This window comes from Suncus etruscus, chromosome 4, assembly GCF_024139225.1.
Source record: "Suncus etruscus isolate mSunEtr1 chromosome 4, mSunEtr1.pri.cur, whole genome shotgun sequence".
Lineage (NCBI taxonomy): Eukaryota > Metazoa > Chordata > Mammalia > Eulipotyphla > Soricidae > Suncus > Suncus etruscus.
The window spans coordinates 152,918,801-152,938,442 of NC_064851.1; the positions used below are offsets into that span (position 1 = coordinate 152,918,801).

The 19,642-nt window shown below is 36.5% G+C and overlaps 1 protein-coding gene across 1 annotated transcript in view; it reads left to right on the plus strand.

Annotated features, from left to right (window-relative positions):
* The first annotated feature begins 3,666 nt into the window (after nucleotides 1–3,666).
* The window catches only part of PSD3 (pleckstrin and Sec7 domain containing 3), a 319,295-nt gene continuing 303,319 nt past the window's right edge, over nucleotides 3,667–19,642 (plus strand). The window contains 1 exon segment of the mRNA XM_049771803.1: nucleotides 3,667–3,729. Within this exon segment, the coding sequence (XP_049627760.1) occupies nucleotides 3,709–3,729 (21 nt within the window). The 5' untranslated portion in view covers nucleotides 3,667–3,708.

Below are 19,642 nucleotides of genomic sequence, written 5' to 3' on the forward strand. Positions count from 1 at the left end.
TTTTGATCAGGATCCCTCTGGCTGTGCTTAGGGAAGCAAACGTGTTGCCAGGAATTAAAACTGGATTAGAAGCATGCAAGGAAAGAGTCCTACTCTGAATTAACTATCTCTTGAATCCAGGAAATTTTTTTATTTGTACTTATTTTTTGCTTGATCCACAGGGAGTATTTTCTTTACTTTCCAAGTGATTTAGTTTTCCCTGAAATCTGCTTGTGATTCATTTCCACTTTTTGTTTTGTATTTGGGTCACACTGGCTGTGCTCATCATATTCCTGGTCCTGAGCTCAGAGATCACTCCTGGCTGGATGCTGGGACCATATTGGTTGTCAGGTATCAAACCAAGGTCAGTGACATGGAAGATAAATGTGCTATCCTCTGTCTAATCTTCCCACCATTATCATTTATACTTTCAAAATATATGGCTTGAGAGGATAGCTGATCTGATTTCTATTTTATTGATCCTATGGATATGATGTATCTTGGAGAACAATATTTGTTTACTGAAGAAGAATGTATACTTAACTTGCTTGAATTGAAGTGTAGTTAGCATTTATATTATGAGTTCAGGCCACTGAGTTGAGTGAGATTATTCACATTAAAGAATGTATTACCATTATTTCATAAAAATTATCTGCGCTGACTCAATAATGTCCTTTGAAAGATTGGCTTCAACAGTATGAACTTCTTTTTTTTCTGGTTTTTGGTTTTTGGGCCACACCCGGGGGTGCTCAGGGTTTACTCCTGGCTGTCTGCTCAGAAATAGCTCCTGGCAGGCACAGGGGACCATATGGGACACCGGGATTCGAACCAACCACCTTTGGCCCTGGATTGGCTGCTTGCAAGGCAAACGCTGCTGTGCTATCTCTCCGGGACCCAGTATGAACTTCTTATGTTGCTTCTTGTCAATGTAGCCTTGCATTATTCCTTTAAATTCAAATCATAGCCTAACTATTCTTGGTGAAGTGCTCTTTTCAGTTGTGTTTTTTTTTTTTTTCCTTTTTCCCCCCTTATTTATTTAAATGTGTGTTGAAGTTTTTCTATTTGGGTTATTTTGACTGCGACATTTTAAGCTTGAATCTGGTGCATGTATTTCTCAACTTTCAGAGATTTTGTTATGATTTCATTAACTAATAATTCTTTGACATCACCTTCTTGATCCTTAAGAATTTTGATGTTTCTCTTGAATTTATTCCATCATTCATGATGGTGCTTAGCTTATTTTCAATCTTTTCCTTTTCTTTAAGTTTTCTGTATCTGATCTTGGAGCTTACTAATTTTTTTCTCTGCTACTGTTACTCTGATGTCTTCACTCACTTTTTAAATTTTACCAACTATTCTCTTTAATCTTGTCACTTCTGATTGCATTTTTCACATTTCTGTTTTCATAATTTTTAAGTTTTATTGACTATATGTATTTTTGTTTCTTTGAGCTCACTAAATATTCTTTTTATAAGAATGGGAGGTTATAGAGTCGACTGTACTGTCATTTTTCTCATTGAGCTTCCTGGTCATCTGCATGGCTTTTCCATTGTACCTGTGTGTTGTAAGGGTGAGTTTGTGGTTTTACCCATGGTAGGTCTCTGAAGGATTCAAGTGAATGTTACTCTTTCACTTCTTTGTCAAGCTTCTACCAGTAAATCTTTGCTGATTCTGCGTTGTGATTTTGAGACCCTCTGTGACTTATAGGGCTGTTTTGAAGCCATCTATCCTAAATATAGTTTGGCTGTAATTTGAGACATTATGATTTCTTACCACCAGCATTGCATTCATCAGGTTTTTTTTTTTTTTTTTTTTTTTACTTCAGGATCGATTAACAGATTTAGGAATGATATTTTAATTTCAGAAAAGTCATAAAGTCACCCAGCATTACATGAGTTTGTGGGATCACAGTAGGGACTATAAATGTGATGTGTAAGAAATAGAGATGATGCACAGTCACAGTGTAGCCATGTGGTTTGGGGTACAAACAATGGTGGGTGGTAATTATGTGTGGTCTTAAGACATGATGGCAACTGTTACTGGGAAAGAATCGCTCACATTGACTGACATGGATTGGCAGAAACCTTCCCTGACAGATTAGAAATAGGAACTGACCATTAGCTTAATTTTTTCTAATATAGTTTATGAAAATGATGTTATTGATACTTGTGGGGTTCCATATCATTGAGGTATGGACAAACTTATAAAATTTTCTTTTATTTACTGTAGGCTTGGAAATTCACATAATTTTTCATGTTAATTGCAGTTATGCAAGACATATAATTCCCATTTTGTAAATGAGTCATTGAACGTAGATGCCAATTTCTAGGTCTTTTGTAAATCTCGGTTTGTTATATTTTTTTTATATGAACAGCATGTCTGGGTCTAGTTGGTATAGTTTTAGATTTAGATTTAGCTCAAATTCCTTGACCTTCTTCCCTAAGTGAGTTGTTAAATTTCCAAGTAATTATTACCAGAATAATGGCTTAGTTCATTCATTTTGTACTTGATCTTACCTCTTCACCCATTTTTTCCCCCATAAAAATCATCAGACTGCAGATTCAAATAGGGCAGTGGTTTATTGAAAATAGGTACACAAGTAGCTACCTTCTTTGGGTATTTCTGTAAGCTTGAGGAAAAAAAAATCACAAAAAAGTATGCCCAAGTAACCAGATCGTTTTAAGACCTATACATAACCAAAGTGCTGCTCTGGCAGAAGATTTATGGACTGTCATAATTTTTTAGAATATATAATATATGCACATATGTAATATGTACTATATGTATATGTATATATGTATATACATATATTTACATGTATATATGCATATATTAGTATATATAATATACACACATATATGTATATATCAATATAAAGTGTATATATCAATATCGATATCTATATCTATCATCTCTATCTATCTATCTATCTATCTATCTATCTATCTATCTATCTATCTATCTATCTATCTATCTATCTATCTATCTATCTATCTATCTATCTATCTATCTATCTATCTATCTATCTATCTATCTATCTATCTATCTATCTAGTTGCTCTGGCCAGTGCCTTGGGGCACTCAAAGCAGAACTATTGCTGTAGCTCCCTGGATCACCCAGAAACCCCACACCCACCCACCCAACTCGAAGCTAGCCATGTTAGTCACCTCCCATATTTGGGGGATCTTCTGACCACATTGTGTTCGTGAAATGAAAGCGGTAACAAAAACATCCTGCAGGTAAAGTTTAGATCTGGGCGTGTTTTAACAGCAAGCGTTCAACACCGACAAGAAAGCAACTAGTAGGTTTCTGCACGCTGGTTGGCTAGAGTGGGGGGCAAATGCCCAATGTGGACTGGAGGCAGAGAGCCAGAAGTGGTAGGCCCTGCAGCTCTGGGGCATCTCGGTGCATGCCCCTCCAACTCTGCTTTCACCCCTACTTTCCCTTCCAGGGACACGCCCCTCCGGGCCCCACAGGCCCAGCCCCTTCTCGGCCCCTTTGCACCCCGCCCCGCTCCACCTTCCCTCTGACGTCGTCGGGCCCCTTCCCGGCTCCCTGGCGGGCTGGCAGCTGGGCAGCCTCCAGCAGAGAGCGCGCCGCGCGGCCGCCCTAGGCGGTCCCGGGGAGCGACAAAGAGTGCTTGGACGGAGCCCGGCGCCCGGAGGCTCGGCGGCGCCCGGAGAGCCCGGCAGCAGCGGCCCCGAGGCTGTTTCGGCCGGGCGATGGAAGATGGAAGGAAGCAAGTCCGGGGTGAGGCTCCGCAGTCCGGCTGGAGGGCGCAAGGGGCTCGCGGGGCTGGCTGACAGTCGGGAAGGGTTGCTGGGCTTTGTTGCGCCGGAGTCCCCAGGGATCTTGGGACACTGGTGTTTTTTGCTTCTGAACGTCCGTTTCTGGGAAATATTAGTTCTTTGCTCTTTGTTTCTTCTTGTGCGTTTGGAACTGCAAAGGATCAAGTTCTTTGATTTAGCGTTTTAATTCAGTCTTTGCTCCTCCCAACACCTAAGAAAAAAGCCTCAGTCCTCACTCACTCACTCACTCAGTCTTGCTTCATGATCAAAAGAAAGCAATCTTTACAGAGGACTCAGCGTGCCAATTTTTTTTTTTTTTTACTCTCTCAAGTTCAGGTTTTGTAATGAGGGACTATCACGTTTCTGTCTGCAAACAAAACAAAACAAAACAAAACAAACACAACCAAAACCCAACCCCGAATTACTAAACTTTCATTGAGCTAGCAAACAAGCAAGCTCTGCTTATTGAGTATAGTATATTTCCAGGAGGTTTTGAAAGATGAGTCATTCTGCTTTACTTACTTTTACCTATTCTCTTCAGTAACTATGTCCTGAGATTTTAAAAAAGAGGTTGTCAAAAATAAATAAACAAATAAATAAAAAGGAGGTTGTCAGAGAATGTAGGTTTAGAACAGTATCTGTGACCTAATAATAATGATTACCATTCTTTGATCTTAAGCACCTTAGGCAGAAGATGGTAATGAGGATTTCATTTTACAGAAATTCTTTGGAGGATTTCATTGTACAGAATGAAATCTGGTTCTTAGTGACACTCAGAATTCCAGTCTAGAGTGTGTTCAGATGGTTGATGTAGGAAAGTTGGAGATCTGGAAAATTAAGAGCAATTCTGGGTCAAGATATTTCAGTTTATTAACCAGAATGTACTGTATGTAATGGTGTGCCAAACCGTTTCACCAGGTAGGACAAGATTTTAGCTATCAAGGAACTTGCATTCTTGAGGAAAATACTATTGAGCAAGTTTTGATGGAAGAAAGAGCCAGGAGGAAGGAGCTGTCTGGCCTAAGGGTTTAAAAAGTCTGGGAAGCAGAATTTTGTAAGTCACTTTCTAACCTTGGAGTATTTGCAAATAGAGATTTTCTTTTAAAAAGTTGGTAATTTGGGGGGATGAGGTAAAAAAAAGTTAGTATTTAGTAATTTAAACAATTAATTTGTCTTTTAAAAAGTTAGTAAGATGAAAATGGTCGATTTAACAGTTTAACTCTTTGCACTGTTAATAACGCAAAATTTAACACCTTCCTGAGAAATTTTTTTTTTAATTTTAGCATGTCCAAATAATGGGCATGCATCTATAAACTATACCACAAATGCATTATTGTGTCTTAGTAGGCTTTTTTGAGGGATAAAGTCAAATTGAGTAAAGAGCCTGCTGGCAATATAGCATTTTGCGATATCATGCTTGAACATACGTTACTTGTTCCATGATGCAGTCTTCACATTCTAAGTGAATATCAGTATTCTTATCTTGTTGTTGAATGTGGGAAAGTGATTAAAGCTGCAAAATCAAGATATCATTAAGATGAAATTCCACAGTTGAGTGTTATTTTTAAAAGTGTAGTCTAAGGTAGAAAATCAACTTACTGAAAAAGAAAAATCAGAGATACTGATCAATTATTTCATTTCAATTATTTTCATATTTGTTTGCACCTCTGATAGGAAAATATGTTAATGGAATTTAGGCTGGTATTACATTTATAAACTTCCATAAGGTATTGTTTATTTAGACATGTTTCTTCTTTAGAAATTCTGAACACAACTGTCATATAATACTTGCAAATTAAGACACTATTGTTGTAATGGGTTCCCTCTCAGTCTTGGATAGAGGAACTGAGACAAACTGAACTGTAAACTGAGTTGTGCTTTGATTTCTAGACTAGTTTATTGAATTTATGTGAGGTAATGACATTTGGCAATTATAGAAAGATCATTTCTTTGGAGTTGGGTTGCATTAGTAGGTGAATAATTGATGGTTCTTTTCGATTTTTTAGAAATGTATTTTGTCATGATTGAGGCAGTGTGAAAAATAACCCAATGATTTGTAGATAACCAATATCCCTTGCTTTGGGATCTGGAAAGAAAGCTGCAGATTGCAGTCTAACCTCAAGTCATTGCTACTTTGGCAGCGGGAGGGTCTCAACATTTTGGGATTTCTTCAACCACATAGCTCTTGTTAGTATCACCATATTGAGAGTGAAGTTGTTTTCACCTTTCAATCTGCTTCTCAGTTCTCAGTTCTTTAGTGAAACTAGTTTATTTATTTATTTTTTCTTATTGTAAGGGGTGGTGTATGGATACAAGATCCAGATGAAGTTTTCCAGAACATTTACTTAAAAGTGTCCTTGCAAATTAGGGCCGGAGTGGTGGTGCAAGCAGTAGGATGTTTGCCTTGCACGTGCGAACCTAGGACGGACCTCGATTTGATCTCCCAGCGTTCCATATGGTCCCCCAAGGTAGGGGCGATTTCTGAGCACTTAGTCAGGAGTAACCCCTGAGCATCACCTGGTGTGGCTCAAAAAGCAAAAGCAAAAGCAAAAAATAATTGTCCTTGTAAATAACATTTTTTTAAATGCTATTCTTTTCTGGATGTTTGTGAATATTTCTGGAAAGAATTTAGGCCATGGCTTTTTATAGTGTCGGTTTCTTTTGTTTCCAAGTTATAGGCCATCTCCAAAGACATTTTCACTCAAATTAAGCAGAATTAGTTGTAGTGATCACATTATCAAAGCCAATTACTATTGAAATTTGCTGGATGTGACTTTAAGTGGTAGAGCATATGTGTGCATGTGAGAAGCCCGGGTTCAGTCCCTAGTATAGCATCCACCTCTACTCTCCCAGCACTATATTTCCTGTTCCCTTCCTACTACCCTGATGATTTCCTGGGGACCTACCTTGACAGATAAAAGATAATTTGCAGCATTTAGTTAACAGGTTTCCTTAAATCCTATTGACTAAATTTTCATGCCTCATTCTAAAATAAGGTTCAGCTCATAATGTTAATAATGGATCTTTGCTTATTCATTTTATTTATACAATAATAGCATATGACCTTGGCCCCAGAATCCTTGGTTTTCACTGTGCCCAGAAGGTCAACAGATTGGGAGCCCAGTAAGGCTGAGTGGGAAGGACTTTGTTGACTGCAGGCCACAGAGGGTGTGGAGCATTTTCTCTTTGTGGTATGAGTTATAATATGAGGGCCATGTGAGAGCCAGTTGCTTGGTGCTTATTAAATTGTTATTTAATTAATTTAATTTAATTGTCATCAGCCATCCATTTCGAATTTCACTTTTCTAAGTTGCATTAGAATAATTTGTATAATCAGCATTAGTTATTTTATTTTTGTACTTTATTTTTTGGGGGGGGAGCACACCTGGTGACGCACAGGGGTTACTTCTGGCTATAGGCTCAGAAATCACTCCTGGCTTGGGGACCATATGGGACTCGGGGGGATTGAACCATGGTCCGTCGTAGGCTAGCACTGGCTAGGCAGATGCCTTACTGCTTGTACCACCTAGTTATTTTATTTTATATATTTTTGTTTTTGTGCCACACTGGGCAGTGCTCAGGATTTAGTCTTGGTTTTGTATTCAAGTATCATATCTTATGGTGCTTAGGGAAAATTAAGTGGCTCTGAGGATTGAGCCTGTGTCTGCTATGTGCAAGACAAGTGCTTTCTTTGCCCTCTGTATTGTCTCTCGTGCCTTAACATGGGTAATTTAAAAAAATTTTTTTAATTAGGAACTTTGGAAAAATGGGGCATTTCATATTTTTACCTAACACTGAGGCTCTTTTCCTGTAAAATATTTTCATGTGGGTTGTCTGAGAAACATCATTGTTCTTTAGTTTCAATTTAAAGCTCTAAGTTTTGGGAAAGGGATTTTAAGTCATGTTTTTAAGCATGATGTAATATTAATTCATCGTCAGTTGATTTCTTACACTATGTTGACATAGTTTATCTTGTGTAGTCTTCATGGCAACCTTTTGAAGTCAATACTGTTACCACCATTTTGAAATTGGTGAGAGTTAAGTAACATAGCTAATAAATGGCAAAGCTGAGATTTAAAGTATGGTACCTCAATTTTTAATCACTATTCTGTTTTTATGACTTCAAGTTAGCATTGTGTTATCCAGATTGATAACATTGATAAACACTGATAAATATTTATGTTCCATAGTATTAATTCATTAACAACCAAACCTCTTGATTTATTAGAACCAGAGTTGTTTTTTGGCTAGAGACCAAAAAAATATGTGATTTAACTTAATTTATCTTTATTTTTAGCATATCTGATGGTGAGTTCTTTCTCTCCAGTCCTAAAAGTTGTTGAATTTTGTACACAAACATACATAACATGTAAAGGTGTCACTTATAGGACTACACGTAAAGTTTCCATATAATTAATTAGAAATAATCAATTAGAACTCACAATGAAGTGAATTGACAAGTTAAATTTTGAATGTAGGGCTAATTATTAGATTTTTTGTTTTGTTACTGCATCTAGATTTTTTTTTTTTTTTACCATTTGGGATTTTCTCTGTTATTTCTTCTTCCCATGAGCTAGTTCTTGGGTTGTTGCAAAAAGGAGTCCTGATGCCAGAAGGGAAAGGATAGGGAATGGATAAAAGGGCATTCATAAAAAAGGGCAGTGGTTACTCCACTTCTGCTGCCTTCTGTTCCCAAACATTTGCTAAGAAAAGTAAATTATAGTAAATTATATATGGTTCTTCATATGGCTGTTTGATCTGTGGATAAAGGAAATAGAACAATTTAAATAGAGATAGCTGTAATTTCTTAACCAACCAGGAGAAGACTTGTTAAGATAGCCCCTGTAATTGATCTTCTATATTTATTAAAAATTACATTTTTTAAGTTTTTATTTCCAACATTTCTTACTTTCCAGATATTGGATAAATATAGCATCGGTTGAGCCATATAGGACATTGAGGAAAAGGAAATTTAGGTATAAGAGAACTATACAATGAATACGATTAGAAGATTAGATGCTGTTTTTATGATTATATTATTTTATAGCAAAATTATATTGGGAAAATATTGAGAAATAGCAGCAGGCTGTGTAATCTTCTAGACCTAACCTTCTGTTCATATATATTAAAACTTCAGGTATTAAATATTTTTAGCACGATGTTTCTTTGCATCTGAACTCCCATTTGAATATCATAGTTACCTTTGTGTAGATGTTTATTCTTGCAGATTCACTTATAGTATGATTCCAAAGGGGCCCATATGCTGCCTACCCAACCTGTTGATGCTTCTTTTTTTAAATTCTCTTTATTTAAACACCGTGATTACAAATATGATTGTTTGTATGATTTCAGCCATGTAAAGAGCACCCCCCTCCCCTTCACCAGCACAACATTCCCACCACCAATGTCCCAAATCTCCCTCTTTTACACCCCACCCACACCTGCACTCGAGACAGACTGTTGATGCTTATTTCCTTTTTTTTTTTTTTTTTTGGTTTTTGGTTTTTGGGCCACACCCGGCGTTGCTCAGGGGTTACTCCTGGCTGTCTGCTCAGAAATAGCTCCTGGTAGGCACGGGGGACCATATGGGACACCGGGATTCGAACCAACCACTTTGGTCCTGGATCGGCTGCTTGCAAGGCAAACGCCGCTGTGCTATCTCTCCGGGCCCTGTTGATGCTTATTTCTATCTATGAAATCTCTTGTGTGAAAATAAAAACCGTTAGTGATTTTTTTTATTAAACATTAACATTTTATATTTTTTCACATTTTCTTCCCTTGGTTGTTGATGTAATGCCTCAGTATGACACAATTGATTGTGGGTCTTACTGAATATTTCATTGCTCAATCTTTAAATTAATCAGTGTAGAAACTGCCTACAAACATTATTATGTCATTCAACAAATATTAGGTGCTTATTATCTGTTTGTCTGGCTCCAAAAAACCCTTGTTCTTTGACCAGTAAGAAAACTTGCCAAGAAATATTAGGAGACACTTGGGACAGAATTTTCAGGCTGAGTCAAATGTTTCAATTTATAAATATTGAAACTCCTCCACCTAATAATTCGGAAGTTACAAACTATTACAGACTCAATGAAGTTACCTTCTCAGTTTTGTTCCATAGAACTTTCTGCTGACATGGAAATAGTTTACATCTTTGCTATTCTAATAAGGTAGTCAGTAGAAGCATGTTGCTGAGAGCATTTGAAATGTGATTATTGAGATTTAGGAACTGAATTTTAAATTTTATTTAATTTCAGTGGTGAGGCATATTACTAGTGGCTATACTGAACAACTTGCTTTCCTACTCTAGAGAAAAAAAATGTAAATGCCTAGGCATTTATGAAAAGTCATTTCCCACTTGACTTTATGGTTGTGTGTGTTGTGTTCACTAGGTTTTGCTGTTTTCAATTTTTCACATACTTAATCTATGTGTCTGATAAGTCCAAAAGCATAACACCTTATGGAGGCAATGAAATTTTAGTGAAAATGGTGATAAATTTCAATCCAGGACCAAAGGTGGTTGGTTCAAATCCCGGTGTCCCATATGGTCCCCCATGCCTGCCAGGAACTTTCTGAGCAGACAGCCAGGAGTAGCCCCTGAGCACTGCCGGGTGTGGCCCAAAAACAAAACAAAACAAAAAAAAAAAAAAAAGAAAATGGTGATAAATTAACTGAAAGGGATTGGGCATATGCATAGTTTATGTATGTGAGAACATGGATTTGAACTCTGGTAGTTGAAAAAAATGGTTATGAGGAGAATAAAAGTATACTTAATAGCAAACAAGAAAGAGAAGTGTGTAATATGTAGTTAGTTACATGTAGTATAGCAAGGAGTTGACAAATACTCAGGAAGATAAAGGAAAAATTGTTTATTGGAATGGCCTATAACCAATAATTCTTGAGGCCTAATCCCAGCTTAGTACTTGGAGAAACCATGCAGTTCCAGGAATCAAACTCGCAGAGCAGAACTTTGTTCTGTCTTTTTCTACAGGAAAAAATCTTTTGATGATAAGAAAAAACTTAAGTGTCTTGAGAGTTCACTGTCAGTTTATATTCATTTAAGAGATGGGTCTGATTTTTAGTTTTGTATAGGTCATTCTCACAGGAGTAAGATAATGACTTTTTGTAAATTTTACTTGCATTTCACCAGTAACAAGTGATAATAAACATTTTCCCTGGGTTTTTAGGACATATGTATTTCTTCTTTGGATAAATGCCTATTGAGATTCTCTCTACCAACTTTTTATTTGGAATTATTTTTTGTTGTATGTGGTTTTTTTTTTTTTTTTTGGTTTTTGGGCCACACCGGTGATGCTCAGGGGTTGCTCCTGGCTATGCGCTCAGAAGTCGCCCCTGGCTTGGGGGACGAATGGGACACCGGGGGATCGAACCGCGGTCCGTCCTAGGCTAGCACAGGCAAGGCAGGCACCTTACCTCTAGCGCCACTGCCCGGCCCCTGTTGTATGTGTTCTTTATATATTTTAGATCAGGGGTCTCAGACTCAATTTACCTGGGGGCCGCAGGAGGCAAAGTTGGGATGATCCTTGAGTGCAAAGTCAGTCGTAAGCCTTGAACATTGTGGGGTGTGACCCAAACAACTAAAACAAAACAAAACAAAAAAAAAGATTCCTCTAGGGCAGGGCCACAAAATGTTGTACGGAGGGCCGCAAACAGCCTGCGGGCCGCAAGTTTGAGACCCTGTTTTAGATAATAATATTTTGCTGGATTATTATTGAATTGTGAATATTTTCTTATCCCAAGCAGTAGATAGCCTTAATATTTTTTTCAGTGTGGTTCTGGGAATTGAATTCAGTGCCATGCATTTTGTGCACGTATGTATGTACAATTAAATTCATCTTATATATGTGTACCTATGCATAAATGTATATGTGCAGAACATTTCCTTTTCTTGTGAGCAATGTCCCAGTCCAATATTATTATTTTTACTTTGGTGTGATTCCTTTTCTCCTCAGAAACAAGTGCTATTGAGGGTATGCAGTTAAGGAAACCCAGTAATTACAGCAAATCTGATGGGAAGTTTGTATAGAAAAAAAACAATTTTTTAATCTTCTTATCTTAGAACAATTAAATATCGTATGCTACTCTATACAACCAAGTAAAACATACAAAAATAAACAAACTCTTAGAAATAACAGAAAGGTATTTAGTAAAGAGGAGTAAAGTGATGGATGGTTCCTAGGTCTGTGATACTGGACATGATATAAGATAAATTTGTTGAAACTGTACTCCAGAAACATGACATTATAACCCAAACTTGTGGGGAAGGGAGAGGGAGGGAGAGAGCGAGAAGGAGGGGACTATGAGCTGAGAATTTTCAGAAATAATGAGCATGCCATAGTTTACTTTTGTTGTTGTTGTTATTGCTGTGACTAGTTCTGTAGCTTCAAGCCTCCTTTGAATTGCCATAGAATCCCTGAGAGTCTTTGGGTGGTTGTGTTACACTGAAGTCCACATAAGCTAAGATCCTTCCTAGGACCTGTCAAAAGCTGTCTTAGAGGCTTCAGAGAAATATTTTCACTGCAGTGAAACTATGAAAGATGCCTAAGTTGCATAAATATTGGCAAGGACTGTGCCTGTTTTTTAAACCTACACATTAGTAGAAGTGCTTCTATACCATGATTAAAACACTAAAACCATGGATTATAGAAAAATAATCTTTTTTCTTCATCTCTTATTTAGCAACAAGTCTGGGCTGTAGAGAGCCATTTTTATAGGCCCCAAGGTTTCTCCAGGATCAGGTCAGGCATACAAATATTCTTGGGTATAATATAATTTAACTAATCAGAAAAGTATTGGTACCTCTTGAAATACATTCGAAAATTTAAAAATACTTTTATTTAGATATTGCGATTTACAATTATCCATAGTTGAGTTTTAGACATACAATACTCCATTGCCAATCCCACCACCAGTGCCAGCCTCCCTCCACCAATGTTCCCAAAGTCTACCCCCATCCCAGCCTGATATCATAACAGCCACCTTTTAAAGTTTGGTTGTTAAAGTTTGGGTCTCATGATTTTAGTGTTGTTGATTCAGTGGTTTAGATATTTAGTTTTGTCCTTCCTTATTACCATCAATATACCGGAATCTCCTTGACCCTTGTTCCCTATTACTTCACATATGTCTTTCTCCTCCTCCACTCTTTCTTTCCTTCTCACTATACTCTGGGCCAAGAGTGTTCTAGACAACCTCCATAAACCACTATATCTCTTCAAGCAGTTATTCTAAATACCACATATTTATATTTCTTCTGACTTACTTTAACAGTTCCATTCACATTGTAGCCAATGCATGATTGCACTATTCTCTTAGAGTGGTGTAGGGGATACACCCAAATTTTGACTTTTGTGACTTATGAAAACATAATGGCATCAAGCCTTCCCAGCGAAAAACTGGAAAATGAAAAGAAGAAAGGATTATAGGTTTTCTTTTTATTATGTGCCTGACACTATTTGTGTATATTTACCTATTTTTATACTTATAAAGTTGCAAAATAGTTAATATCTCATTGTTAGAGGATTACATTGAGGTTCATAAAAATTACAGTGATTTTTTGGGGGGGTCATACCTGATAATGTTCAGAGACTTAGTGCTTATAGATTGCTCTGGAGGCATTTGTGGAAACATGAGTTGCAAGAAATTTAACCCAAACCTCCTGCGTGCTAAACATGTATTCATCCCATTCTTTTAAAAAATGACATATAAAATTCACAAAACACACAAAAAATCATTTAGTGAATATATTCAGGGGATTTTAGTGCATTCACAGAATTGTCCATTGATTATCCAAATCAAGTTCCTCATCAACAAATACTTTGAGGTAATATTCATTTTATAATAACAAATATTCAGCCCATTAACTATAGCCCTAAAACCCTACAATTTTCCCATCTCCCACCTTGGGAAATACTTTCTGTCAATAGGGATAATGGATTATAGAAAGTGCTTTTCTCCCTATGGATTTCCCTATTCTGCACTATGTAATGAAGTCATATTGTATATCCCTTTTTAACATAAAGCTTTCAATACTCATCCATGTTGTGGTAGCTATCAGTATTTACTTTCTATTATTGATTAATTATATTCCATAATATACACTACATTTTATTTATTAATTTATTAGATATAAATACTGAGGGTCACTCTTGGTGATGCTGGGGGCAATATACAGTGCTGATTATTATCCTGGTTAGCCATGTATAAAACAAGTAAGTCCTTACCCACTTTACTATCTTTTTTATTTTTTTTCCTTAATGATGTTGAAAATGTTTTTATATACTTGTTCTCCACTTGCATATATTCTCTGGAGAGAAGTCTGTTCCCATTCTTTGTCCATTAAAAATTGGGTTTGGGGGACTGGATTAATGGTTGGGTATTTGCCTTGTATAGGGTGAGCTTATCTAGGTATGATTTCCAGCCCTTTTCTCCTGAAAGCAGAGCCAGAAGTATGCCCTGGTCACAGCCTGTATTCCCAAAATGAAACAAAAAATTAGGTTCTTTTAAAATGTTTTGCAGTATTTAATTATAAAATTCATTAATTCTGGATAAAATATTTTTAATTAGATACATGCTTTGCAAATAAATTCTGTCAGGTTTTATTTTTTATTATTTTCCTTTGAAGTTCAAAACTTCTGGCAAACACAAGTTTGAGAAAACAATTGGTTTTGTTTATTTAATTTTTTAAATTGAATCATGACTTACACAGATAAAGTTGTTGATGGTTCAGTTTCATTCATATTGTGTTCCACCACCCACCCCTTCACCAATATACACTTCCCATCACCCATGTTCCCAGTTTCCTCCACCCTCCCCACTCTAGACTCTTATATAGCAGACAATATCCTCTCTCTCTCTCCCTCTCTCCCTCTCTCTCTCTCTCTTTTTCTTTTTGTCTCTCTCCCCTCTTTTCCCCTAGTTACTGCGGTTTGCAGATTCCAGTTACTGAGAGGGTATTGTGCATATTACTTTATCTCCTTTCAGCACTCAGTTCTTGTCCAAATGATTGTTTCAACTATGACAAACTAGTTTTTAAATTTCTTGGTGGTATGAACTGGAACAATGATTCTCAAGTAGCATTTAATTGCTCTATGTGATTAAGATGAGGAAGTGAGATATCTAATCCAAATTAGTACTGACAACTAAGACCTTTCAGAATTTATCACTGGAACTTATTTAGGTCTTTGTACTGGGTGTGGTCTTTAGTATCAAACATGCCTGAGTGTGATTACTAAAAAGCTGATCCAGCCAGACTACTTTACTGCAGCTATAATCTTGAACCAGTGCAAATCAAGTTTCCCTCCCATCCGCTTTTCTCCCCTCATATAGTAGAGACAGTTATACTATATCTAAGCCAGGCTCATAAATACTTCAAGTCATCTTTTTTACCCTGTAATATATTTCTCCCTCCTTGCTTTATTCTCTTTGAGATATGTTTGTACATTGAATCTTTGGAGGTTCACCTTAGCCACATAGATCGCCGTGAAACTCAATGAAAAGAAAAGGTATGGAAAAAGGCATAGAAAAGTAAATTGCAATTTACTTGAGTTTATCTTTGCTACTTTGAGATGCTTGGTAAGGATTTAGTGTGTTTGGGGCTGACCTTTTTTAAGGGTGTGTATGTGAGGTGGGATGCATGTGTGTGTGTGTGTGTGTGTGAGGTGGGATGCATGCGTGTGTGTGTGTGTGTGTGTGTGTGTGTGTGTGTGAGAGAGAGAGAGAGAGAGAGAGAGAGAGAGAGAGAGAGAGAGAGAGAGAGAGACTATTCTCTTAAAGGAAAACATCACTTAAAAACAGAGCAATATAGTGACCTTGACTCTCACTGATGGATTTTCATCCTTGCTCTGACAACATATATCTGTCTCCTCTTTGGTAGACACATTTAAATGAGCCTCATTTTCTCTGAGTCTCATTTGCATCATTTCCTCCTGGAATACTTCTTTTCTTGTTAAGATCTTAACTTAGAGCAGTATTTCTGGTACAGCAGGTAAAATACTACAGGAAATAAATCTGACTAGGACTATAGGTTATACATCCTGGGTTGGTGGCAGAATTATTTTTTTGTTTGTTTTTGGGCCAATCTGGTGTTGTACAGGGCTTGCTTACTCTTGGTTCTTTACTCAAGGATCACTCTAGCTTGCCTCTAAGGTATACACTTGAAAGAAAAATTGTTACAACACTGTTATTGTTGTATTTTTTTTAACTCTTATCCTTTATAAAAATAAAAGAGCTTACTAAACTTTCTGCTGGTGCTTAAATGAAATCATTGTGAGTCAATAGATTTTAAAAATATTCTTTCCTTTATCTTCCATCTCTTTAGTTTTTTTTCAACTTTCTATTTTTTTTTTAGACATATTGCTTTTGGTCTTCCTAAAAATGAATTATTATCAGTATGTCAACTATGTAATATATTTTCTTTAAATAAATTAAATTAAAAAATTTTAAGTCTCTTCAAAACGTAATTTATAAGAATATGAAATACCTATGTTCATTTATTCAATTAGTGCATTACCAAAATATAATACATTAAAATATTTTCTTCAAATTTGTGAGTTCAGAAATTCACTGAAAATAGGTTACACACAAATTTTATATATCATTAAAGTGTTAATATTCTTTGTACTATAGGTAATAATTTCTCTTATATGAGAAATCAAAGTCCATTGTATTTGCTTGGATACATTCCACTGCTCTGAAGCATCTATATCTTAAAGAAACTTTTTCTTTCAGTATATTCTGGTAAAGGTAGATCCAGGGTTTAACAAAATACTAGTACACTTAAGATATTAGAATTGCAATATAGAATATAATTTTTTTACAATTATTCAGGTTGTGTATAATTGTATTAAATTGGACACCAAGTGGTGTTCAGGGCTTACTCGTAGCTGTATGTTCAGGATTCGCTCCTGATGATGATTGGGGCCATATGAAGGACTGGAGATGGACCTAGAATCTTTTGTGTGCAAAGGAAAGTACCTTAGTCTCTGTACTATCTCTCTAGACTAGACTAGCTGTTTTCCTCTCGTAAATTCTAAGTATGTATATGTGAAATACTCCATTAAAATATGATCTTTTCATATTTAATCATTTAGTCCTATCAAATGATACTTAGAGAACCCAAGGGCCATTCCTAGCCAGCCATGTCTAATGGTTTAGTGCAAGGACAGCACTCTGCAGTGTTCAGGACCACCAGGGTGGAGCCAGTGGTGCCCGGCACATATGAACTATTGATTTGTGAGCTATTTAAAGGAATGTATGACACTTTTAAGGGATTATATGCTATCATAGCTCATACATCGTACATGTGCTATATACATTGTCATCTTTCATCCAACATATATTTGAGTGCCTTCTATAAAATAATTTTTATTTTAGTTTCTGGGATTAGATAGAATAGTCAATGAAACAGACAAAAAGTTTTCGCATGTGTGGGTGTGTGTTTGAGACAAATAAACTAGAGGGAGGAGAGATAAATTTGTATGTAGGATGGTCTAAAATGGGTTAACTGATGTTAAAAGGCATTAAGAAAGTGAAGGCAATTATATGTTTCTTGGGGGAATAGTACTCTTGGTAGAGGAATTGCATGCTATAATCTTCAGATCTACATGCTTCCCACCTTTCAGGAATTATAAGTTAAGTTATGATATAGTGTAGAATGAGTGGAGGTGAGAAAGAAGAGCAGTTGCCAGTCTCTGTAGGTTTGTAGTTCCTTATGACTTATTGACTATTATAAAATATTTGACTTGTTAGACGTTAGAGTAAGCAGAGAAACTGATAGTTTCAAATGAAAATATGACATATTCTAATTTTTTTTAAGAGGATGAAACTTTGTTGCCTAAAGTTAGGAAAACACAGTGTTAAGGAAACCCATTAACAAGTTAGCGAACTGTTGTAAAAGTGATTTGAACTAGAACATAGGAAAGGTTTCCTGATTCCCAGAATGTGGGATGTGAGGAGAAGAGATTGGTGATGACTTGCAAAGTTTGAAGGATGGAATTATATTAACAAGGGTAGAATCTGATTGGAGCTGGGGCGGAGCACAGGATGATCCTCAGAACTGGAGATACTTACTAAGAAGATATAGGTTTAAATGTCAAAGGACAAATCTGTGTTCAGACAAACATTTGAGTTTTATCAGATTTTGAGACTGAGTGAGATAAGATTCAATATAAAAAACTTGGCCTACTTTCATCTATGATTGGGAATAATGAAACTAGTGCAGGAGTATGAGAAAATGAATTTATAGTGTAGGAGAAAATCCCAAAGAGCCTAGTGTTTTGTGAACCAAGTGAAAAACTTTCAAGAGACTGAGCAAGACAATTCCAAGAAATGAAGTATTATTTGGGTGAAAAATTGACCTAAGGGAACTGGGCATTCAAATGGTCTGAGCACATGATTTATTTGTAGGAATTCCAGATAAAATCCCTTGCATCACACATTCCCTTAAATACCAATGGAAGTGATCCTTGAGGACATGCAACTGGGAGTAGCCACTGATCACTGCAAGATGTATCCACCTTACTCTCCTTGCCCACCTCACCTCCCAAATTAAAACAACAACAACAACAACAACAAAAACAACACCCTAAGTATTTAGTCTATAAGAGGTCACTGATGAGCTTGATAACAGCAATTTTGGTGAAGGAGAAATTGGTTGGTGAGAATTTAAGAAAGAACAGGAATTTCTGTTTTAAGGGGAAGGTGAAAATATAAGGGAGGGGAAAAGAGGCATTAAGATGTTTTAAAATTAACAGCATGTTTAGATGCCAATGGGAAAGACAATATAGTGGAGGAAAAAATTACTCTTCAGGTCTGAAGTACATCGGTAGGCCATTTTCTTGCATGAGATCAATGCAGGTATGATCCCTAGCACCCCATATTGTCCCCCAAGCACTGTCAGGCGTAATTCCTGAGTGCAGAGCCAGGAGTATGCCCTAAGCATCCGTCAGGTGAGGCCCCACACAAACAATAAATAAAACTTATCTTTTATGTAGTAACATAATTTCCATTCAGAATAATCATGATTTATTTGTAAAAAGCTAAAATATGGGGCTGGAGCAGTGGCACAAATGGTAGAGCATTTGCCTTACATGCGCTAACCCAGGATGAACTGCGGTTTGATCCCGTGGCATCCCTTATGGTTCCCCAAGCCAGGAGTGATTTCTGAGTGCATAGCCAGAATTAACACCTGAGTACTGCCAGGTGTGGCCCAAAAAGAAAAAAAATCTGAGATACTTTAGTTTATTCTTGTAAAGGCTAATTTTTTAAATTAAATATGTATTTCTAGAATACACAGTTCTTATGTTTCCATCATCTCTGTCAAGAATTATTTTCAGTACTGTGTACTGTGGCTCTAGAGACTAGTTTAGCTCTGTGGGACAGTAGTCTGTGTTAGTTCTATAGAGGAGGGGCCTGGGCTAGTAGAAAAAAATTAAAATATTTTGTCTGAATATTTAAAATATTTAAAAAATTTGTTACTTTAGTAAATTTCTGTTTATCTTTTTTTAGCTTAAGGCAGCCCTAGTTTTCTAAAACACATGGACCTGAGTTATCACAATGATTACTACTTTTGCTTTCATTTACTGATTTTTTTAAGACAATTTATTAAGAGTTTTAGATTCACAGAAAGAATGATAGGTAGATGCAGGAATTTCCTGTTTATCCCCTCTCTTCATACATTCATAGTTTTTCCAGTTATCATCAGCTCTTCCCATCAATGAGTTTATAAAATAGGTATACAAATGAAGCGTTTACTGATAATTAGAAATCTATTAAAATGTTGTTCAAGACTCCCACATTCAGTTACCCATCAGGTCCTGACCCACAATTTAATAGCTAGAGTTTATATTGCCAAA